We start from the raw sequence: 23893 nt of genomic DNA, 5'->3' as shown, positions 1-23893 counted from the left end.
TGAATCAAGCCCATCCCTGTTTCCTCTAAAGTAGGTTTTGATTGAGAACAGCTGTAAAAAGCTCAATGCATTAAAAACTGTCCGACAACTTGCAGAGATTCAGGCAACATACACGGTACATACAGTACATGCTCTTTCTTATACAGGACATAAATACATATGTAGCAAGCAAACATCAATAACATTCGATACTGAGACTCATGGTCACAGTTGAGTCCATAGATATAGGCCCTGGGGGATTCTGGGAAGACTCCTTGGAGGCTGGGAGGGCGCCTGCAGTCTGGAAGGGCCTCTGTCAGGCCGGTGTTGATCCATCCAGAAGCCAGTACTTCAAATCCACCAAAGATTTGACTTGTTTCATGTAAAATTCAGTTGTGAGTAAAGCGAAAATATTCCTGTGTGAGTTTTCCTTTGAGGAAAAGCTACTTTCAAGTAAACTAAAGTGACTGTTCCCAGTCATCATATTTTAACATTAAAATCACTTAAAAAATAAAAAATAAAACATTTGTACAATTTTTACAGTTGAAGGGTATTTATAAGCAACGGGTGTGCTAAATATGCTGTCTTTTCGAAATATAAAATACAATGTCCCTTGTATGTATTTGTGCAAGTGTGTATGGGACTAGCCAGGGTTGGTTCTCTTGCGTTTGTTAGGGCTCTGTCCAGGTTCAGCCTTGAGTTGTCGATACTGCACCTGTCCAACAAACACCAAGCATTACAGTCAGGCAGGCAGTCAACCAGACACAGACAGACAGGAGGAGAGACAGACAGACAGGAGGACAGACAGACACACTGACAACCAGACAGACAGACAAGCAGACACAGACAGACAGGAGGAGAGACAAATAGACAGACAGACAGGAGGACAGATAGACCGACAGACAGACAGACGGGAGGACAGACAGACAGACTGACAACCAGACAACCAGACAGACAGGCAGACAGACAGGAGAACAGCCATACAGGAGGACAACCAGACAACCAGACACACAGAATAGTAAAAGCCAGACAGAAAACTAAAAAAAACGCCAAACAAAGTTCCTCTGTCCACTCACCACTTGAACATCTGAGGGCACTCTGGATAGGAAGTCCAGCAGCTCATTGTTGTCGATCATGTATGGGTCGCGCAGCTTCTTGGTGAACTTATTCACACCTGAGGAAAAGCTCACAGATTCATCCAACCACACAGATAGTGTGCATTACCCCAATAACAGGCCAGTGGTTCTCAATTACATTGTAGACACACGCAGGTGAGACACTTACCCCAGGTGAGTACCAAGTATCGTAGCGGGACAAGGTAGAGGAGAAAGGTAGCCACGCACAGAGAAGAGATGGCTAAGCAACTCAGGAAAGGCACTGTCCAGTTAAATACACTGAAGACAGGAAAAAACACACGTGATATTAGGTGACAGGTACTGTAAGAAAAAGAAACACACGCACACACAATCACACACTCACTTCTTAATCCTCTCTCCGTAGGAAGCCACTTCGTCCAGACCGCTCTGCACAGTGATGCACACATCCTGGATGGCGTACAGCTTACCCATGAAGCCTTTACGCTCAAAGTCCTACCATGACAACACGCACACACACACACACACACACACGAGTCAGATGTGGATTGTAAACTTGAACTGTGTCAAAGTTCCCAATTCCGTTGTTTCAAGTCTCCATGCACCGTCACCTCCGCCTCCCAAGACTCCTGGTTACCTTGTCATCCCTCTCCTCCTCTTCCTCCTCCCATTCAAACATGGCGTCCGCGGCCTGAGGGGAGAGGAGGAGCCAAACGTCAACACGGCTCTGGCGGACCACGCGACACGTTCCTCCTCCCTACCTCCTCTCTCCCTACACTCCAGTCACAGCCTAGGTAGGTCGTCGGCCCAATCCACCATACCCACCTTTCTCACAGCTTCGTATCTTCTGAATCTTCTAAGGTAGGTCAGTGTAGTGGGGCCCTTTTCTTAAGATGTGGAGTCCAGTCTGTGCGTTTCCAATCGACATGGAAAAACACTGACACGTGCATGTCTCTCGCGTTTACATTTCGTCATTTAGCAGACGCTCTTATCCAGTGCAACTTTCAGAAAGTACAGGGACATTCTCCCTGAGGCAAGTAGGGTGAAGTGCCTTGCCCAAGGACACAATGTCATTTGGCACGGCCGAGAGTCCAACCAACAACATTCTGATTAATAGCCCGAGTCCCTAACCGCTCAGCCATCTGACCCCCCGCATTTAAGCGACATCGCCAAACGTAGGTCTGTCGTATCACAACCTGAGCTCGAGATGATCTCTCACGCTTTTATATCAACCCGGGTCATCCATCTCTATATCCCCGGGAAGTCACTTAGGTCCTCTGACCAGGGCTTACTGGTTGTCCCTTCAGCCAGACCAAACACAAAAAGGTGAGGGTGCTTTAGACGTGGTGGCTCCTATACTGTGGAACGCTGCTCCTATAAAGATACGTTCAGCAGAAAAACCAGCTGAGATGACTTTCTCCAAATTGCCATTTGTCTCGCCCGGTGCCGTCTAGCATTTGTGATTGTGCGTTAACCATTTGACTTTTCCGAAGCACCTTGTGACCTGACTCTGCATATGGTGCTATACTAAATAAAGTCACGTACTAACGGACTTACTCGGGCCCCTCTGCCCTAGTCTGTGTCTGGCCTCGTCCCCCTCCCCCCCTTCTCTTATTTCCACCCTGCGCCAGACAGACCAGCCGTCGTCTGTGTCTAATCGTGTCACTCAACCCCCGCCAACTAAACCTCAGCCTGTAGCCCCCCTCAACCCTCCATCCCCCCTCCCCCCCCGGAGAGCACAGCCCTGCCCGGTCTCACCATGTCTTCAGTCCCCCTGCTGGTGGTGAAGCAGTAGTTCCAGGCCAGTATCAACAGCAGGGCCAGCGGGAGCATGTACAGCTCGAAGTTCCACACCACCACCACAAACAGCTGAGGGACAGAGTTGGTGTGTGTGTGTGTGTGGGGGGGGGGGGGATAAGTGAGAGTCCTACAGGGACAATTCAGGTTTGTGTGTGTGTGTTTGTGTCCTACCAGGAAGGCGCAAATACTCCGCTGTGAAGACTCCCATTCGAAGCAGCTGTTGACATACGTCCCCGCGTTGATGAGCACCATGGCGCAGCGCTTCACGCGGTTGAAGTTCTGCTGGAACAACTGCGGGACGAGACGCAGACAGTCTTACCGCCGTCCCCCCCCGTCACGCCCGTCCCCTTGTGTTCCCGCTGGCCCCCGACGACGCACGCTAACACTTACATGTTTGGAGAGCTTCGATTCTTCCTCGATGTACTTCTGCTCAGCAGGAACCAACGTCCTCAAACCAGCCTTTACCTAGAACACACACACACACGGTCAGACAGGCACTGGAACATCCCTCCGAAGAGTATGGAGCTAACTACTGAGGCCACGTAAAGCCATTTCCTGGATGTTAGAGTGGCAGAATTTGAGGACTAACAGAGTTGTATATGACTTCCGCCTCCAGGTAGATGACCCCCTTGGTCGGTCCGGTCAGTTTCTTGTTCTTGAGAACGTAGCCCTTCTGTTCCCCATCCTGGAACTGAGAGAGCGGGATGAACACACTGCCTTTATTATAGTCACACACACGCGCGCTCGCGGACACACAAAAAACACACACAATGACCTGTAATAAGGGGATGGCCACTTTGCCCAGGAAGTCTGCGCTTCTGTCCCGGTCTTCGTCAAACACGGTGACCTCGAGAACAGAGTGGATGTCTTTCACATTGCTGATGGAGAGAAAGAGGACGAAAAAGACGAATAAAGAGAAAAAAAGACCAATCGACGACAACGTCATCAATACAAATGAATGAACCATTTGCAAATATGGGGCCAGGAGGGAAGCCAGTCGTAAACCAGAGGGGACTGAAGTAAAGAAGTACAGGAAGGGATGGAGAGACGGGCGGGGTGTCGAGGAGAGGCCGGGAGGAAGACACTCACAAGGTGAAGACTTTGTTCCACTCGGGGTTGAGACTCTTGTAGACGGTGTGCGTCTGCAGTCTGTCATTGTTCAGCTCGAGGACGCAGAAGGGGTCGCTCTTCCCTAGCGGGGAGACGAGGACGGGGTCGGTGACTGTAGGGGGAGGAGGGGCATGCGGGGGGGAGAGAGAGAGAGAGACAGAGAGAGACAGAGAGAGAGAGAGAGAGAGGAGGGATTCTCCTTACCTGTGACATCCGCAGCCATCAGTCCCTCAGCTTTCATCACCTTGACCTGTACTATCCCCACATCTCTCAGGTTGGAGAAGGAACGCAGCACTCCCTGGGGGGGGGGGGAGACAGAGAAGAGAGAGAGAGAGAGAGAGAGAGAGAGAGAGAGAGAGAGAGAGAGAGAGAGAGAGAGAGAGAGAGAGAGAGAGAGAGAGAGAGAGGGAGGGAGGCAGGGAGGCAGGGAGGCAGGGAGGCAGGGAGGCAGGGAGGCAGGGAGGGAGGGAGGGAGGGAGGGAGGGAGGGAGGGAAAGATAGAGAAAGAAAGAAAGAAAAAAAGAAAGAAAGAGGGGGGGAGATCATGGGATGCGTATGAGTATAAACCGCAGGCAGGTCCAAACGGTTTGGTCTGACTGCATGTGTGTCCCTCACGTATCGCCTGGCGATCAGCTGGCGTTCCTGGGGGTCGTCCAGGGGGGTGAAGGACAGGTCCGCTATGGAGACGTGAGAGGACGCCGTCAGAGTGACCAGGAGCACCACCACACCTCGACACTCCTCCAACTCCAACTCTAGACGCTGGGTCTGCTCCTTCACCAGGGTGGAAAGGTCCAGCTTGCAGCTAAAACAGATCCCCCCCACACACACAGTTGGATATGTGTACAACACTCACAACCTGAAACGTACATAGTGTGAGAGAGAGAGAGAGAGAGAGAGAGAGAGAGAGAGAGAGAGAGAGACAGAGGGAAAGAGAGGGAGGGGGGAGAGAGAGGGAGATGAGGAGATTGGAGAGTGAGGGACAGTGAGGGTGAAAGAGGGGAAAGAGAGAACGAGGAAGAGAGAGAGAGGCTGACCGTCCGATGAAGTCGTCCCTCCGGCCCGTGTCCTTGTCCCAGATGGAGATGTCCAGCACTCCTCCTGTCTCCTCATACATGTGGAGGTCAAACTGCTCCCTCCACTGGGGGCTCAGGGTCTTCGGCATGGTCTGCACACACACACACACGCACACGCACGCACACACACAAGCAAGCACACACACACACAGAGAGAGACACACACACAAATCACGTGAACCGTCTTTCAAAATCCTTGATTACACGACTAACACGCATTAGAAATCCAATAAGCCGGGACGTCTCATTGTGGCTTGCTCTTTCTGGGATTCGTCCGGCGTGTCTGTCGGTACCTTGCTCTTGTACTTCTGGGGCCCCAGGCGAAACTTGGCGTAGGGGTCGCTGAGGCCGTTGGGGTCCATGGGGACCAGGTCGCGACCCTCGATGAGCGAGATGCTGACGATGCCTCGCCACAGCTGGGCCTTCCGATGGACCTCTGACAGCCGCTGGGTCTCCTGCCGCTGTCGGGGGGGAGGAATACTTAGATGGGCGCACGCTCTCCGAGGGATGAAGGCATGAGCAAAGTGGGGGCGTCGTGCCGGCGCGCAGCCAGCAGGGAGCAGTAGAGAGCAGCCGTCGCAGATAACGATCCGGATCCCAATAGCTACTGCCAACACCGTTTCATGTCCACAGGCCTGCGGGGCCTGTGACATGAACTCACGGCAGGCGGAAGTTTGCTGTCGATTATGGCAGCTGATCGAGCTGACTAGGTCACGAGAGGAGGGGGTGATATTGAGCCCGACGACAACAAGACAACAAGCAATCGACGACACACAAACGAGCACGTCGCGTGCGTACAAGGCCAGGCTGGGGTGACGAAACGCCATGGCATTGCGCAAGGGGACACAGGATGCACGAAAGGATGCAGACCCATGCACAAACAGGAACACACTTTGGGGGGGCGGGGCTTGGCGAGTGTGTGTGTGTGGAAAGGCTGACAGGGACGCCGTCAGTTCTTTACCTTGTTCGAGCGCTTCCACGATCTCCTGAGCAGCATGGTCTAAAAGAAATGGCGGTACGTTATTTCACCTGGCGGATGACTGCACTGTGTGGGATGTTTACATTTGGAAGGGGGAGGTGGGGGAGGCGGGTTGGGGGGGGGGGGGGGGGGCAAGCAGGCTTGGTACGTAAGCGGCCTTGGGCTTTTGTCACCTCTGTGTTTACTGATGTCTACACCTGCCCGTCACCTGTCTCCCTTGGACAGCTCTGTTTGCCTACAGGAGGGGGCTACAGGTTCCTGCTCCGACTGCGAGCACAGCCCCTTAAATCACTGCCCGAGGGCCAGCCATAATGGGAGGGCAAAAATGGAAGGATAATTAAATGAACGACGGTGGTGTAATAAGAGCGGGTAAATGAAACGCCGCTGTCCAACGCTGTTGAAATATTCATTCAGCCACGTCGGAGTGGAGGTTCCTGAGGCTGGACTGGAACTACCAGACTCCGAAGCTGCTTCACAAGCCACCCCCCCCCCCCCCCCCCACACACACACACACCGAGTCATGCATTATAGAACCTGGATGAATTTTACATTCTGCATTTCTCCACCTCTCAGTACAGGCCAGAGCAGAACAGACTGTTCCTCCTTGTCAAGCTATCTCCAGATCAGCCCCAGCCCAGGTACATAAAGTAGCAGCATACAGCTAACTGGGGTAGCTATGCTCAGTCTCCAGAGTGTGATGGATGAAACCTTGAAAGGTTGAAAGGCCAAAAAACGCTGCATGGGCAGGTTTGCAGAGAGACATAACTGTACATCACAGAGCCGGGAGGCAGGGAGGGAATTAAATGTAGTTCTTATCAAGTTATTTCTTGTTTTGTTTTTTTTTGTACCCAGCACGTTGAGAGATGTTGTAGATAGAGCAACGATCCACTTGGGGGGGGGGGGGGTTATGGAGGTGGGGTGGATGAGAGAGATGGGAAGGCTGAAGCACTTTGAAAGCTGCTGGGGGAGGAGGTGGGGGGGGTAGGGAGGGGGGGCAATCTACCACGGCAGGACCGGTCTGAAAAGCACTGGATTGCAGGGCCACAGAAGGAATAGGCATCTGTGGCTAACTACTGCACCACAACGCTACCACCACCACTACCACCCGACTCACTTTGTTCACATAAGGCTTCCATCGATGGGTCTTACTGTCTTTCTTCTGTGGGACATTTGCAGCAAAGGGACTCAGCTCAAACACACTGCTGCGTGCGCGAGCACCGTCACACATTTTCCACAACTGCGCTCTGAATACATAGCAGATGTGTGCGTCTGTGCGTTCGAAAGATATGCAAATGTATGTGTGGTGTGCCAGCGCATGTGTATTTGTGTGTGTGTGTGTACGCCTACCGTGGCATCTTTGTGCTCCTCCAGGGGGCTGTCTTTAGGGGTGAGGGTGACGTACAGCTCCAGAGTGCCCAGGTCCTGGTCAGGGTGATGAGGGTCGGTCAGGGTCAGGATCACTGGCTGGGTCCTGAACAACATCGAGACAGAATCTTCTCAGGGTCCAGAGAAGACAGGAAGCTCGTGTGGCGGTCCAATCAGCACAGGACTCCCGAGTTATAGAGGGGGGCCGTTGTTCGGTAGCTCACCTGTGGTGTTCCAGCGACTCCATGTAGAGGTACGCTGAGCCGATGAAGTCATCTTGGAAGCCAAAGTCGTAGTCAAACACCTGCAGCAGGTTGGGCAGTGCACAAACTGTATTAGTGTGTGTGCGTATCCTGTGTGTGTCTGTGTGTGAGTGTGGGCTTCTATCTCCAGGCCATCAGGGCTCCTGAACAGATAACTACCCCCCCCCCACCCCCCACCTCCCTTCTGAAACGGACTGTTATTACCCCCCCCCACACACACACACACACACCTCCTTCCTGCACATCACGACGTTACAGTCGGAGTACTACACGGCCCAGCAAAGACTCTGCACATTTGCACTCATCTTATCTTTGATCTTTTATTGTTATTATTGTCCGCTACCATTCTGTTTGATCATTAAAAACTGCACTGTCGAAGGTGGCTCAGCGGCACAAAGCGTTTCATTGACGTTGTGTACTCGTGTATCCCGTACATATGAAAATGAACTCGAATCGTGTGTGTAAGCACGCATGCAAGCGCCTGTACACTATTTCTGTGTGCCCATGCAAATGTCTCTGTGCGTGGACACGCATGCGAGCCATCGTGTGCGGTGGACGTGTCTGCTACCTTGACGTATAGAGACTCATGCAGGTTGTCCACGAACAGAGTGGTGCTTTCTTCCCACACTGGGTTGAGGTTCTTGTGGATGATTCTGCTGCGGAACACCTCTTTACCGCACAACTTGAACTTGACATACGGATCACTGGTCCCTGGAAGAAATAAGAGTGAACAGATCATGTCGTTTTTGAATGTTGTTATTCTCAGTCAAGTTGAGTTGATTTACCCTGTGTGTTGCAGGAGAGGGGAAGGACAGCGATGGACAGAGAGACACAGAGAAAGAGTCGGAGCGCGAGACAGACAAGGAAAGAGAAAGACAAACAGACAAACAGAGACAAAGCGACAGAGGTGGAGACATAGACAGACGGAAAACGAAAGACAGAGCTGAGAGAGAGAGAGAGAGAGAGAGACAGAGATGGAGAAAGAGAGAGAGAGAGACAGACAGACAGACAGACCCACAGGCGGAGAGACAGGCAGAGCTGAGAGAGAGCGACAGAGAGGGAGGGAGACGCCCACACCTCCTCGGTCCCTGATGGCCAGGTTGTTCCCCCTCTTCAGGTCGATGTCCAGCTTGTACAGGGTCGAGGTGGGGAGGGCTCGCTGGGAGTTAACCGCCGAGGCGCCATGGGCACTCATTCCCTGGAGGGACAGGAGACAACGTTACCTCAACATCACCTCTGTTCTGCCCACACTACCCCCGTCTTGCAGCCCCACTGTGAGAAAGAGTCGGCCGCGGAAGCAAAAACACCGCACTGACAAAACCACCAGATGTGACGACTCACATCCAAACACACTCGTGGTGTTTTTTCACCAAGATACAGACGTGTTCTAACATGTTTTCATGTCCATATGCACTGATAAACATCCAAGCTCCTTTCTGTTGTGGCTGAGCTGCGCACTGACAGGATATTCACCCCACAGTTTCCTCAGATTGTAACGTTTAAGCAACCGACGGCTGAAATTCTTGCATCAACTCCCTGAGCTGTCATCGTTAATTCGTTCCAGTAAGTAAGAGCGAACCAGAGTGAACTCCTTCCTGGCACAGTCTCTATGCCATCACACCGTTTGATGTAACAGGGCGTTGCGTTACCTTGGCACACGGAAACTCTTACCTGCCATCTTCATTCACGACCTGTCTCTACCACACTCATCTACAGCGCTAGTCCACGTCAGGCTAACACGCTCCACATTTCAACGACTGTAAAGCAATCGCCTTCTCTTCCTCTGTCTCTGTCTCTCTCTCTCAACAAACACACGCACATTCTACAGAGTTGCACACTGCACAAGTCAGCAGTCAAGGGAGAATTCATCAGGACCCGTGTCTGACATCCAACTCCCCTGTTGTGGGGATAGCTCCATAATCGCTTGCCAACTGGCCCAGTCAATAACACTAGCCCCTGCCAACAACCTATCCCCTCTCATGCGTAATCACTCTTGTTACGGAGGCTGAGTTGGAAACTGAACTGCGGAGGGGTCAACTAGGGTTTCTACTGGCTGCCAAGTTTGCCAAGACTTGCTCGACGCCGTCAGAGACCACGGCTAGGATCGGGATCGAGAGCTGTGTCGATACTGTGCTGTCGATCGAATCGGTCTTTCCCATGGTCCCGGGCATGTGGGTTTCTGATTGGCCTAGGCAGGTGAGGTAAAGATGAATGACAGGTGTCACGCTACAACCAGAGGCTGAGCCACGGGGCTGGCTGTGTGTGGAAGCAGGCTACCGGTGTTTAGATAACACTGCTTAGCGGACTTACTGTCCTGGGGGAGGGCTAAATAAAGCAGAGCAGAGCATGCAGAACCTCAGATCAGGAGCAATCCTATCAGTGAGGCCGTTACACACAGAGATAGGGCTATTTTTATGTTTGTGTGTATGTGTGTGTGTGTGTCAGAAAAGAGTTACATGCTCTGATCTGCCTCCTTCTCATTTGGAACCAGGTCATGTTGGTGACATGGAAGTTTGGGTAAAGGCTGCACTTTGTTCAAACATGCATGATGCCTATTCCTGTGTGGGAGACCCGGGAGATCCAGGGACGTGGAGGCTACTTTGATATCCCTGCCACCAAGGCTTCTGCTGTCACCCTGTAGAGGAATCTCCTGAAAGAATGACTCATCCTCTGCATCTCGCTCTCTGTCTCTCTCTCCCCCCTCTCGCTTTCTCCCCCTCTCTCCCTCTCCCCCTCTCTCCCTCTCTCCCTCCCTCCCTTTCTCTGACACTCTCTGTCACTCTCTCTCTCTTCCTCTCTCTCCCTCGCTTCCTCTCCCTCACACACAGACCATTCATCTTACATCTCCATTCCGCAGCCTCATATTAATCCCATTACTCCTACATGTGTACCGAGCATCAGTCATCCCGTCCTGCTCATACACCAGAACACCATCAACACCATAGTCATTAGAGCGTGAAGGGGTTGGACCAGCGTGTGACTGCATGCACATAGAACAGTAAGAGGGTGATGCTGCACGCCTACACCCCCACCCCCCTCGCCGCCTTTCACACACACACACACAAACACACACACACACACTCTGTCAGGAATAATGAGCGTGAAAAACAGCACCAGAGGTTTGTTCGATGGAGATAATCAATTCCGACACCCAAACAAACACTGGTGCCGGGACCAGACACACAAACACTTTCCCTAACCAACATCTCAGACTCCGTTTGAGTATCTTAGGCTAGCGAAAACAGTTCCTTTCGTTCAGAGTTATACCACAACATCGCAAACGCGATCTAGATTCTATATGGGGTGAACCACTGACTGGGTGGTCATCTAGGACATTCTGAACCTCACAGATTCTATAAATATCCAAGACAAGCAAAGGACGAGTCGTCCTCCCAATCTCCGCACGACGTCAAAAGACAGTCCACATCTCGACTCTGAAGACCGGTAGAGGGAGGAGGGGGAGCCCAAGAGGCCTGGTGGAGGGAGGGTCAGGGGGTCAGGGCTCACCGATAGCAGCCGTCCGCACGTCGACGCCAGGGGAGACGACTCATTCTGAGCGGCGGAGCTGAGCAACACTCGAAACGCCAGCCGGGTCTCCGCGGCCAAGCCCTCCGTCATCGGGAGAGGACGAGAGGGAGGCAGGCGGAGGGAGAGAGAGAGGACGGAGGAGAGAGAGGCAGAGAGGCAGTCGGAAGGCACCGGGAGACCGAGGCATAGGGAGAGGCAGGGAGAACAAGTGCAAGAGGGGATAGAGGGACAGGTAAACAGCCTGAGGAGCTTAGAGGAGTGTGGAGTGGCTAAACCGAGAGAGGGAGGAGCAGGAACAGGTGAAGGAGGGACGCGATTGGGCGCTGCTGTAATCTCTCCAGTGGACACATCTTAGTTTGACAGTCGCAAAGGCCTGAACTACCATGAACACAATAAGTTCATTTTCCTGTGTTTGGAAATTTCCACTGTGTTGTGGAAATGACGCTTGCGATCATTTCTTCTCCTGTTACAGACTCTTGGCTTTCAGATTAACTCTGTCGCCCATGTTGTGACAACGTTTGTAGAGTCTATGCAAATGTACCCTCTGAATAGGAAAATTGATCACAGACGACTTGAGCCTTTGCTTCTGCCTACTGCCCGGGTCGAAATGCATCGGCATGTTGAGTTGTGTGAAAAGTTGCGAGTTCAGTAAAATGACTTGAAACCTCGGTCCTACTTCCTGGAACTTTGTAAACTTGGTCCGTGGATACAGTAAGCGAGCACACAACCAGCCACACTCACACAAATGCACACACACACAACAGAGATGGGGTTTTTTTTATCACAGGAAGTGCTGATTATAACAGTGACTGTTTTTGTGCTGCCTAAGCATGCACCAAGCATGCTTACACACACACACACATATTCACACACGTCAGATCTGTGCGAGCTGCCTCCTCATCCACTAGAATGTTCTTCTCATTGGTAGACTTGAATAATTCACAGTACAGACTTTCCAAAACAGTCCTTTTACATCTTTAGCATCAGGGGAACTGAGGATAGAGCATGATTGTACATCAGTCCCAATGCACCTTACTTCCACACAGATCACATTTGATGAGTTTGTGATACTGTCATATTTCCAATAACCCATCGCCTTCCTGAACCAGAGTGCTCGAACAATAATTAAACCTGCCCCCAACAGATCAATAGTAGTAAAAGGTGTCTCCTGGAAGCTGGAGAGTCATGACTAACTCCTCACGGAGAAAGGCAGCTTCAAAAGGGAGAGACTTTCCCATATTGCAGCTGGAGCAAATGGACTGAAGTTCACTCTGTGTGTCTCTCATACTATAACAGTTGGCTTGCCCCAGACCATTTGGTGGCATTTCTGTTTTTTGGGGGGAGACGGGAAATGTAGGGGAAAAGAGAGGGGATGACACGTGGTAAAGGACCCAGGCTGCCACAGTGAGGTCTCAGCCTGGTCCGGACATTAGTCCGGTGAGCCACAGGGCGAGCCTTGCCCTAGACCTTTGGCTAGACATTTGGCCTAGACACTTTTGGTATGCCCTAGACATGCTGTTTCTTCCGAGTATGTAACCCATCTTCAAATATGGGACATTCATGAGATTTATGGGAGGTTTGTTGGTTTTATAAGCAATGCAAGTGGATGGAACAAGAAAGACTGTAAAAAACGGTCTACTCCATTGACACCACAAGCAAACGTTAGGAAGTCGATTTGACTACGTTCTGGCTATTCAGAAGGGGGTTTCAAAACCATAGAAATGGTGGCGTGCCCTTTAAAGAGAATCACAACCACACACAAGACACATGAGTCTCACTGGCACACATAAACATGTTTGTTGGAAAACAAGGTGCTATTGGCTAGGGAATAAGGAGGAAAGACTCGTAAACACAACACAGCCCTCCCTACGGAAGCTGGGTTTGCAGACAGCCCACTAAAGCGTGACACCGGAGAAGGGAGCAGCGTAGTCCGTTGTTCCAAACAGTGGTGTAATTGAACTGTGCAGGTTGGAGCAGGCAGGTGGGCCCCTTGGCGTTCTCATGGCAGACTGGAATGCCAGACTTTCAGTTTGCCCAGTTTTGCTGTAAAACGAGCCTCGCTCTCTCCGATCTCCTTGACATCGCACAGTCCTGCTGTAGAATCGTTGCCATATCAAATCCACATGCTCCACGTCTGTGCATTTATAGGCCTACTATAATCCATTTACAACATCAATGTAGGCACAAAGTTGTTTTCAAACTTTTGCGGAAAACTCCTAAAAACCTAACTCTGTGTGGCTGTTCTCACAAAGATTTTCCCCAAAAATGAAGACCAGGAACTGAGCAAAATGCCTCATTGGTTACAGGAGAGGAGTAGCTAGTTGAGAGTCTCCTTACCGACCATAGGGATTATCCGTGCATTGAGTAAGAGTGAACTTTCAACCTGACCTCAACAGGTTGAGTAACGTCCTCGGGTGCGCTATCACGATTCTTACCTCTAGACCAGGGTCCGTTCAGCGCTCTTCGGACAATGTGACCAAGATTTAATATCCTGTTTCATGTTGACATAACTAAAACAAATTATTGTATCATCTATGCTATAAAAGATGTACCTCGACGCACCTAGATCAAAGCACCTGTGCACCTGGTCGTAAATGACTGATTTTTCGGCAACAGTAGGAAAAAAGATCTTCTGATAAATAAATAAAAATGCATCTGTTGTGCTGAAATGCCTCCCTCGTTTCAGTCTACAGTATTGTCGCAATTTATTACATCTACATTTTTTATGAAATGCAGCTGATGAGTGCAATATTTTAAGATCCTTACCTGCAGCTGATCATCTTCTTCCAGTGCTACAGCCTGGTTCCCGGTGGCCGGTTCATCGCTCAGCCGCTCCAAACACGCCGAACCAAGAGAGGAGCTCTTATGGTGTGACTGTACCAGATAAGCCACCGTGGGCGTCTTACTCTCCATGCAGCTGATGGGTGTCTTTGCGTCGGACTGCATTCTTTCGGCGCCTGCTTGACTATTGTTGCGGCTGTAGCCGGAGCTGGGGTTCACTTTGCCGCAGAGGGGCGACTCCTCTCTGTCAAGATCCACAGGAGCGGAGCAGAGCAGGTCAGGTTGAGACAAGGAGATCACTCTGTCCAAAACATGTTGCCTCTTTTTCTTTCTCTTGAACATCCACATCCCCCTCTCCCTTTTCTCTCCTGTCTCTCTTGAGCCAAGATTAAGGCTGAGATTAAGCTTGGTTTTAGCTTGAAATTGTTTAGACAATTTGTTTTGGTGGGACGAGCCTTCATCCTCGTTCCATTCACCTCTCTCCATCGCCCGATTTGCCTCAATAAAGAAGATAAAACACGGTGCGCTGATGCTATCGAGTGAAGAGTAAAACCTATTACACTAAAGTATCCTGTCAAACCGCACTTGAGAGTAGTTCTGCAATTAATCTTCTGTAGCTACCCCACTACTGTTTAGTCAGCAAGGTCTTGTTACGCGGAAGCATAGTGGATGACGTGCTATACAAAGACAGATGTTCCATAACAAGCCCATTCAGCTTAATCCTATTCGAAATCTTGAGATCCATACAGCGTTTACTGTAAAACACCAAAGGCTCCTTTTAAATGCCAGAGTATGGGCATGCGCGGAATTCCAGTATACCCGCCTCCACCAGCCTCAGGACCGTAAAACTTTTACAAGCTTTCAAAATGCACACGTGATGTTGTACCACGACATGAAACTAGGTGATTTCACAATTAATGAAGGACATCCAGCCTGTGATGTAAAAGTGTCTCAACATCGGTTTTATTATTGATGAGCATTGTGAGTCAGTCTGTAACCTCGACTGCGTGAACAACATGCTGACAATATTTTAATTAACAGACAAAATAACCTCACATCCATGTACACTACTCACACGTGTGCCATGCTCATGTCTGGTAGCTGGCCAATAACATGAGATTTCATCACTGGTTTGTCTGCAACAAATTGTAAGATTATTGATTGTGGTGCAACGCTTCATAAACCAATAGTACACCTCAGAGGAAGTCCTTGAACGTTAAAGAGACAATGCCTGTAGAACCTAATTGTCATCACTTTGGCTTCTATTCCGCTGGTCAAAAAAATGACACAATTTTTGCTGACACAAACACACCCTTTTTTATGTCTGTCTCTCTCACACATACACACAACCATGTTCATCACACACACAGGCTAACACCATGGAATAAACAGTCAAAAAGAAAATAAATTAACTGTACAATAAATAAACGAGCTCACTGTGGGACTTAGTAGGTCAAATAGTGCATAGGAAGTACTCAAATCTACATGAATGACAAACCACTTTCCCTTCAGTAAATCTAACAACAACTGATGTGTCAGGTAACAAAGTGCAATCTACAAAGATACTACAAAGCTTGGCTATACTTGGCTGAAGACTGGATCCACCAGAAAAGCAGAAAAAACAACAACTGTAGACCCTGTTCTGTGCTGGGTTTATCCTGTGGGGTTTTTTCTACCAAAAACAGGTGACATGCAAATTATTTATTTGTTCTCAGGAAACCAAGCCTGTTATCCCAGGCAATCGGAGACAATGTCAACTCGCCGACATCCTGGTGGAGATGAATTGACACACGGCAGGTCGTGTTGAATGGGCCCCGTGATGCTCCGCCCACGTAAACAGTGGTTGGGCGCGAGGCCGAGGAAGTCGAGGCCTCACAGGTCTTGCTCGTGCATTTGCTGCTGCATCTTCTGTAGCATCTGCTGCATCCTTCTCAACTGCAGGGAGGAGTGAAAGAGGATTTGAGGGAGAGAGAGGATTTGAGAGAGAGAGAGTGGCACACCCACAGAAAGCACTTAGCTGTACAGTAGCAGCTTGGGCTGGAACAGTGGGTCTCGTACCTCTTCATCCTTCATCTTGATCAGCTTCTCCGTCTCCACGTCCGGAGTAGACAGGGGCAAGATGGGGATCGGGCTCTCGACACGGTTAACAGCATTCATCTTACTGCAACACACACACACGCAAAAGACAGGAGTGAGCCCAAATGACACACACACTTAAGACCGGGTCTGCCCTGAACACAAATATTTACACACACAATACAGGAGTGATCACTAAACACCCACACACAAAAAAGAGTGAGCCTTCGTCATACAAACACACACAAACATACAGTGATCAAGCGTTTAGTGGGGATAGAGACAGGTTTAGCGAGGCGGTGAGAGAGGCTAAACGACTGTAGTCAAAACACCAGTTCCCCGCTAACGAATCTGCTTCTGTCTGGAGGGGGCTCAGGCACATCACCAACTACAAGCCCAGAGCCCCCCACTCCACTAACGACTCCCACCTGGCCAATGACCTGAACGAGTTCTACTGCAGATTTAAAAGACAATTGGACAGTCCTGAACGACACCTTCCCTCACGCCATGAGAACAGTTTCTTTCCATCTGCTACTGGCCTCTTCAACAAGGCCAAGGACTCCCACTGACATTGAACTATTATCTATTTTAAGTCTGACACCTATTCCACTACGCACAAGCCACCTCGATCTGCACTTGCACTATGCTGCCCATTCATATTCTTATATATAAATAAATAAATATATATTTTTAAAAATATTTAAAATAGTTGCCTTTTTATTTATTAACTAATTCTAAGAATTACATTTACATTTAGTCATTTAGCAGACGCTCTTATCCAGAGCGACTCACAGTAAGTACAGGGACATTCTCCCCGAGGCAAGTAGGGTGAAGTGCCTTGCCCAAGGACACAACGTCATTTGGCACGATCGGGAATTGAACTAGCAACCTTCTGATTAATACCCAAACTCCCTAACCGCTCAGCCATCTGACTCAAGTCAGATTAAACTGTACTTTTTTACTTTTCCTACCACCTTCCTGCCACCTTTTTTCACCTTCCTGCAACAGCAAATTCAGTTTTTGTGTAAAACTACATGGAGAATAAACCCAATTCTGATTCTGATCCATAAACACACACACACACACACTGCATCTACCTGGTCATGATCTGGATGCACTGGGCTCTGTAGTTTTCATAGTGACAGTCGCAGGTGATGTCCTTCAGGTCATGCATGTGCGTCCTGATTAGCATGGTCCTCAGCTTGACAAAGTCACAGTGGGACTGGTTCTCCACTAGACACACACACACACACACACACACACACGCACACACACAGACACACACACACACGGTAGCGTCAACATTAAGATGAATCCAGAACAGAATACTGGAAACTGATATTTGGGAGATTACTGGAAGCCTCTTAGAGCGGTGCGGAGCAGAACAGAGGGGGGGGGGGGGGGTCCTACCCTCCACAATGCCCCATGGGTAAAGCCTCCCTCTCACTCTCTGGCCTCGGGCCTCCACCACAGTATTGCTGCCGATCACGGCAAAAGGAGTGCTCTCCTAAAACACACACACACACCGTTGTTTTGGAGGGAGGATAGGGGAAGTGATGCGACTTGGAGGTGTGTGTGACACACAGCTGTAGGAAGCACACACCTTCAGCTCTCGGTCTTTCTGCTTGAAGTCCTCCTCTTCATCGGAGTCACAGTCGGGGAACTGGTAGACCTTGATCCCCAGCTTGTCTATCTCCTCTCTCAGCTGAACAGACAAGGAAGGGGGGGGGGGGGGGAGTGGTAGGTGAGAGAACGCCCAGAGGCAGTTTACAGTCAATCCGGACGCTACGGCATCCTCAGAGGCCAGCTCCGACCGCGGGCTCCATCTCGGCTGCTCGCCGGCTCTGGCCTTACCCGGTCTTTGAGCTTTCGGATCTCGGTGGGCGTGAGACAGTCCGCTTTGGAGATGAGCGGGACCACGTTGACCTTGTCCTGCAGTGCCTTCATGAACTCCACGTCGACCGGGCGCAGCCTGCGGACAGTCACCAGCTCAGCGTGAGGGCGCGTGCGTGTTTGGAGTGAGTGTGTCTGTGTGTGTGTGTCCGTGTGTCTGTGTGTGTGTGTGTGTGCGTGCGAGCTTGTCTTACCCATGTCCAAAGGGGGGTATAAAGTAGAGACAGCAGTGGACTCGGCTGTCCTGGATGTTCTTCCTGTTCAGTCCGTTCTCGTCTCTGAAGTACTGCTCAAACTGCTGATCGATGTAGTCTGTGATGGGCCTCCAGCTGGCAACATACAACCAATCAAGTCGTGAAAAACCCATGAAAGTATCATCGAGTTTACTGCAGTGACGGGCAATCGCACACTCGCATACCACTCAGTATTGTTGACGGCGTCTCCGAAGCCAGGTGTGTCTACGATAGTGAGCTTCAGCTTGACGCCCTTCTCCTCGATATCGACGGTGTACTTGGTGATCTCCACTGTCTGGCTGATACGCTCTAGAGCAAGACACGGGCACACAGAATCAGAATGGGATTTATTTCGCCATGAAAGTTTGCACAGACATTTGCTTTGGCAGGAAGGTGCATACAGTTAAAACGTATAGGAAGCTTAAATTTAAATATGTGGCTTATCTAGACTAAGGGTACATAAACTAGCAATACTAAATGGAGTTAGAATTCAAATAAAATATACAATAAAATACAGAAAACCCTTGTGAGAGCGTCTCGCTAACCGGTAGTGAATCTGCCTTTTAGCATCCTCCATTTAGACTCTTTTCATTACCTGAAGCAACACTGCCTCATCTTAAAAAAGGGATACAACTGTGACTTCTGACAGTTATTGTTGCCTCACCCTCAGCATTGAGCAGTTTCCTGTCCTTGTGCAAGTCGGTTAGAAACAGGCTGTTCACCAGAGTGGATTTACCCAGGCCGGACTCCCCTGGAGAACAATGGTAAACACAAGTCATTTTCACACTACTCACAATTCAGTATACGTTCTGGTCATAACGAAATATGACCAGTATACATTCTGGTCATAAACTGGTCTGTTTTTACTGCCTCCCCTTCACGGCTCTGCCCTCTCACCTGCAACCATGAGGGTGAAGTCAAATCCTTTCTTCACCGACTTCCTGTGAACCTGGTTGGGAAGGGTTGCGAACCCAACGTACTCTTTCTCCTACAGTACCCAGAGACACAGAAGCAAGTCACACACATGATCAATCAGTGCAAGGCCTCACAGAAGTCGTCGTGTCATTGGCGGAGACGTGCTAGTGCACGAGGAACCATCCAATGACACAGCTTCCCTCGGTATCGCACGGCTCCAGAAGGCAACATTGCTGCCATGTTAGTAGGGCATTCCCATAATTCCCTTCATGTTTTATTGAGGCAGCAGGCAGAGGGGTATTCTGGGAGAGGGAGTTTGCCCTGAGGATGTCCACAGACCGACCAGTAATACGCTGTGGCAGGCTGGCAGATCTTCTCATGGGGGGAGGGGAGAGCCACTGCATTTAACATACTGTCGCATACGAGCTCATGGTCCACAGAGCATCTCTCCCAAGGACTAAAAGACTCTCGTTATTCATGTGTGCTTGTGCGCGTGTATGTGTGTCACTTGGTCCACCTCATTGGTTGGCATTTCTTCCCGTTGAGTGCTCGCTACTGAGATCTTGTGAGGAATATCAACCCAAAGAGCATCCAATGTGTCTGTGAGTTATGTACAAGTGTAAATTGTTTTGCAGGATATGAGCACAGATCAATGTGCATGTGCCTGTGTGTGTGTTTGGGCAGGCTCGTTTTGTGTGGGGGAGCATGGCATAATCATCCGTGAGTAGATCAGCTTCAAGAAGGGACAGAGACCAGAAGAAAAACTCCTTAAAATCTCCCAAACAAGAGCTGAGATGGACTGGAGTTGCTATGGAGACAGGATTGGCTTTGACAAATTTGTTGTTCAGACATTACGCCCATGTGTGCCATTAATGGGGAACTGTCTAAACCTCTTTCCATAGACCAGTAAAGCTATGCTGGATAGTGGCTGTAGGCAAGCCCTCAGAGATGGTTGAAGAAAGGACAAGTAACCCTAACCTTAGGCATTCATCGACTGTAAAATTTTCGAAAACATTACGACTTAAATTAAGAGACGAATAACTGTACATCCTCCTCATACACCTTTCAGTGTATTGCAGGGGTGTTACCTGGGCCAACAAGCGCCTATGCCGGTGATCCGCGCGCAGCTTGAACATACAAACACTGGACGCGCGCACACCAGGCGACACAATAGCAACTCAGTAACTCACAGTTGGTTGAGCAGAAATAAAAACAGGCAAGAACACCATCCTAAATTGGGTCACACACCGGTTATAGGCGGATTCGACAATTTTGCTAAATGTACGTCGTGAATCTCGTTCATTGTTTATAAACCACGTCTGTTCATACACAGATCATATGGACATAAATGAAACCGACAAATTAGGTTACGTTGACTGAATTCTCAAATGATATCTCGCTTCTTTTTTTTCATTGAACGTGCTTCATAAATGCTTACCTCTATATCATCTCCTGAGTAGTATCCGCGATGGAATGATCCAGTGCGTCCATGGACAAGGAAGGTACACATTAGTGGCAGGTGAAAGAAAGATGAAGCCAACAAGACGGGTGCAAGAGACCAAGAGAGAACAGTAGAATGAATGGGAAACAATTGATTGGTAATTGATTGAGTATGCTGCAAACATGCCTTACCTGATTTGAGCGTTCGGCTCTTGTACCTCGTGCTGGTCGTCATCTTGGCCGCCGGAAAACAGCTGGATTCGTTCACGTACTTGCGCGCTCCAGTTGAATGTGTCGTACACGAGCAATTTCACATAATTAATAAATGATTGTAGTATAAACTAGAATTCATTAAAAGATATGGCCAATTGAAATGCTTCGCTAACGATCTATCTTTTTAAATAATGCAGACAAATATAAAAATAAAAGCTGATTCGGACAATGTTGTGGAGGAGTTGGAGTGTCGTCCCTGATACCCCCACAAGGTGGCAGCCTTATTTCACTTTAAAACAGGCGGGTCGTTTTGGACCTTTATAGAGCGTTTGGGAACCGTATAGGTTGGACATAGCCCCCCGAGAAGGAATGTATGCCATGGCATTCTCTGTCCTATATGTTGCGTGTCTACACTGTGCAGCATCAACCAAGGGCTGCTATACCATAGGAAACCTGCTGACAAGAAGGTATTTTATCTAAACCACGTCATTAAATGTCGGTCTGTCTTTGCCCCTTTCTGCTCCCCAGGGAACCACAGCACATTATCTAAAACATCAAAGCCATCACAGTCCGCCATTAGGCCCCACTAAGCAGTGTGGTCCTACAGTGGTGATTGTGACTGGTGCTCTCACACATTCCCCCACACATCTAAATATAGATAGCCTGCTGGGAAATTAGTCTGCGTTTTGGAAGAAAATGTGTAAATTATAATCACAGTTTATCAGGAACTGTTAGCAAACTGCTGAGTCTCTAAACCCTTTGGCGCCTCACGTGGCAGCATGGTTTTTGCCGTGCCTTGGTTATTGGCAAATGTTTCCTGGTGTATATTTACATTTATATGTAGTCATTTTCCTCAAGGATCACAATGACTCTTGTTTAGAGACTTGTTGCTCTTATTGGTTAGTGGTAACTGATTTAATTTGTTGTACTCGCTGTGAAATATTTTTTACTGTTGCTTGCTTTTCTACAGGTACACTTGCACTCAAAGCGGTTCATGTTGTTTAATTGTATATATACACAATATACACATGAAGCACATATACACAATATCTGCTTCATGTTTTTGCTACCCGCAATCTTGTTGTTATTATCAGTGACCTATGCACTTTTTAAAGCTCTCTCTTGGAAGTCGCTTTGGGTAAAAGCGTCTGCTAAATGAATAAATGTAAATGTTAATTTAGCCGACACTCTTGTCCAGAGCGACTTACAGTAAGTACAGGGACATTCTCCCGAGGCAAGTAGGGTGAAGTGCCTTGCCCAAGGACACAACGTTATTTACCAAACAATGGATCCATCACTTTGCAGACATCAGCAGAGAAACGGGTCGGTCATTATCAGTTGTGTCCTGTGTTGCACTCATGCATGAGTTCTGTGAGGTCCATTGTAAAGACCCTTCCCAGAGAGGAACACAGTGGCATGAAGGAACAATCACATGACATCGAAGAGCAACAAATAAAAGGAAAGAGCTACCAGATGGGTTAGAAAGAGAGAAAGAGAGAGTGAGAGGAAGATAGAGAGAGGGAGAGAGGGAACTACAGCAATGAAGAGTGAAAGGGGGGGGGGGGGGGAGAGAGAGAGAGAGAGAGAGAGAGAGAGAGAGAGAGAGGGAGAGAGAGAGAGAGGGAGAGAGAGAGAGAGAGAGAGAGAAAGAGAGAGAGAGAGAGAGGGAGAGAGAGAGAGAGAGCCCACATCCTGCAGGGCTGACACGTACCTGTGGAGGGGAAGGGAACAATGATGGGAACACAGGACCAGGGCAGAGGCAGGGTGGCCATGACTGACTTGTTTCCTGTGCTTTCACACCAGCGTCAGTACAGGTTCTGACAATGAGTTCCCAGCTGCACTCCCCCCCCCCCCCAAGCCCCTCACCCCCCCACCCCCCACACACACACTGGCCACCCAAACATTCTTGACCCCACTCCCCAAGGCCACAGCGACACTCTTTTCCCATGTTTCCATCATGACTTGAGCCTCGTGGATATCCAGTGTTCAGCTCAGGAGGGACAACGTTCTCTACTCACACAGAGATGTCTGGGGTCCACATCTTCTTTTCTACTTCTCGATTTCCCCTGCTGACTCTTATCTTATCCAACCTAAATCTCTGCTTCACCCCCAAGGGAGGTCTGGAACATTCTGTCACACCAATACATCTCCACAGCAATGCCACAATCGTAATTCTCGAATGAACAATATCACCACCCTTACACTGAACGTTTTTACCGACGCGATCAATCCAGGTCAAGTCCTGCGCATTATTTCCTTTTTATATTCTTACAAGGCCAGCAGTTATTGTTCTCTCAGACCTGCTAATGACCAGGAGGTGGACGTGACCTCAGTGTAATGACGGAAGCATGGACATCAGCCAGAAGCAACAACCCTGGAGCACATGGCTCAGTTTGCTTCTTCAGTCAGCGCATGATATTGACGAGCTATACTAGCACGCTTTTGCTTGTCCAGTACATAACTGCGATGTAACTGGAGATGAGTCCTCTGTACTAACAAGGATATTTAACATTCCCTCAGACCCAGAGTACAATCTCAATGGACTCGTCGGACTAAATGTCTTGTTTAGATGTAAGGGTTTATCTCTCAGTATGGAGTGAGCGAGCGTGGCCGTGCGTGTATGAGTGTGGGTCTGCTGCGCACACCGCGACCCGCGCGTGGATTTGAGTGTGGCCCGCCTGTTGATCCCCACGCACAGAGGTGTCGCACAGGGTCACATGATGACTTCAGCCAGGATATGAGAGAACTGGTTGGAGGGTCCACACCCACACAATGGCCCCTCACACGGACTCCTCCGTGGCTCCCTATAGAGAACACTAAATCACAGAAGGAACGCTGTGTTCCGAACAAGATGTTTCTCCTTTTCCCCTCCGCAGGGAAACAATTGAGGGAGAAGACAGGGGCGGGCAAAGCCGGAAAACGTTGATTTTTTCGAGCGCAGACTGATAGAAAAAGAGAAAGTTGGTGGCGTGTTGTTCTTTTCACGACATTCAGCAAAGGAAGAACCTTTTGCATCTTGTTTTCAAAATGGTGTGAGTGTACATTTAGCAAACGCTCTTATCCAGAGCGACTTACAGTAAGTACAGGGACATTCCCCCCGAGGCAAGTAGGGTGAAATGCCTTGCCCAAGGACACAACGTCATTTGGCACG

At 49.4% G+C, this 23893-nt stretch overlaps 2 protein-coding genes across 6 annotated transcripts; both read right to left on the bottom strand.

Moving 5' to 3' along the window:
* Window positions 1-33: 33 nt before the first annotated feature.
* Window positions 34-14802, bottom strand: mctp1b (multiple C2 domains, transmembrane 1b). Of its 5 annotated transcripts, none has more exons than XM_047014978.1 (22): window positions 13958-14802; window positions 8741-8861; window positions 8232-8374; window positions 7625-7704; window positions 7383-7506; window positions 7150-7194; window positions 6018-6056; window positions 5350-5517; window positions 5018-5148; window positions 4599-4785; window positions 4188-4281; window positions 3963-4065; window positions 3649-3751; window positions 3463-3564; window positions 3264-3338; window positions 3045-3164; window positions 2832-2942; window positions 1711-1764; window positions 1459-1568; window positions 1264-1373; window positions 1056-1153; window positions 34-694 (listed from the first exon to the last, which is right to left on the bottom strand). In XM_047014978.1, the coding sequence occupies exons 1-22, from the start codon at window positions 14456-14458 to the stop codon at window positions 623-625; spliced, it is 2691 nt and encodes an 896-aa protein (XP_046870934.1). In that variant the 5' UTR covers window positions 14459-14802; the 3' UTR covers window positions 34-622. The 5 variants fall into 5 exon arrangements, with proteins under 5 accessions (XP_046870934.1, XP_046870939.1, XP_046870937.1 ...); XM_047014983.1 differs by lacking the exon at window positions 13958-14802 and adding an exon at window positions 9335-9776; XM_047014981.1 differs by lacking the exon at window positions 13958-14802 and adding an exon at window positions 9005-9323.
* A 118-nt stretch (window positions 14803-14920) lies between these two features.
* sept5b (septin 5b) lies at window positions 14921-21633 on the bottom strand. Its single transcript, XM_047015003.1, has 12 exons — window positions 20722-21633; window positions 20528-20541; window positions 19072-19162; window positions 18839-18925; window positions 18360-18483; window positions 18136-18270; window positions 17903-18020; window positions 17652-17753; window positions 17459-17555; window positions 17146-17281; window positions 16031-16133; window positions 14921-15907 (listed from the first exon to the last, which is right to left on the bottom strand). Exons 1-12 carry the CDS (start codon window positions 20762-20764, stop codon window positions 15845-15847), a joined length of 1113 nt encoding a protein of 370 aa, XP_046870959.1. The 5' UTR covers window positions 20765-21633; the 3' UTR covers window positions 14921-15844.
* Between the last annotated feature and the right edge of the window lie 2260 nt (window positions 21634-23893).

Source organism: Hypomesus transpacificus, unplaced genomic scaffold (assembly GCF_021917145.1).
Source record: "Hypomesus transpacificus isolate Combined female unplaced genomic scaffold, fHypTra1 scaffold_27, whole genome shotgun sequence".
Taxonomy (NCBI): domain Eukaryota; kingdom Metazoa; phylum Chordata; class Actinopteri; order Osmeriformes; family Osmeridae; genus Hypomesus; species Hypomesus transpacificus.
The sequence above is the reverse complement of the archived record's forward strand: the minus strand, read 5'-3'. Positions and strand labels throughout refer to the sequence as shown.

What these genes read in the sequence shown, in the direction of transcription:
- mctp1b (XM_047014978.1), bottom strand. Translation starts at nt 14,458, where the DNA reads ATGGAGAGAGGTGAATGGAACGAGGATGAAGGCTCGTCCCACCAAAAC. An exon ending in GGAGTATTTGCGCCTTCCTG is followed by an intron (nt 2,943 to 3,044) that starts GTAGGACACAAA and finishes TCTGTCCCTCAG; the next exon opens with CTGTTTGTGGTGGTGGTGTG. An exon ending in ATACTTGGTACTCACCTGGG is followed by an intron (nt 1,154 to 1,263) that starts GTAAGTGTCTCA and finishes GCTTTTCCTCAG; the next exon opens with GTGTGAATAAGTTCACCAAG.
- sept5b (XM_047015003.1), bottom strand. Translation starts at nt 20,764, where the DNA reads ATGACGACCAGCACGAGGTACAAGAGCCGAACGCTCAAATCAG. An exon ending in GAAACTGCTCAATGCTGAGG is followed by an intron (nt 18,484 to 18,838) that starts GTGAGGCAACAA and finishes GTCTTGCTCTAG; the next exon opens with AGCGTATCAGCCAGACAGTG. An exon ending in TCAAGATGAAGGATGAAGAG is followed by an intron (nt 15,908 to 16,030) that starts GTACGAGACCCA and finishes TCCTCCCTGCAG; the next exon opens with TTGAGAAGGATGCAGCAGAT.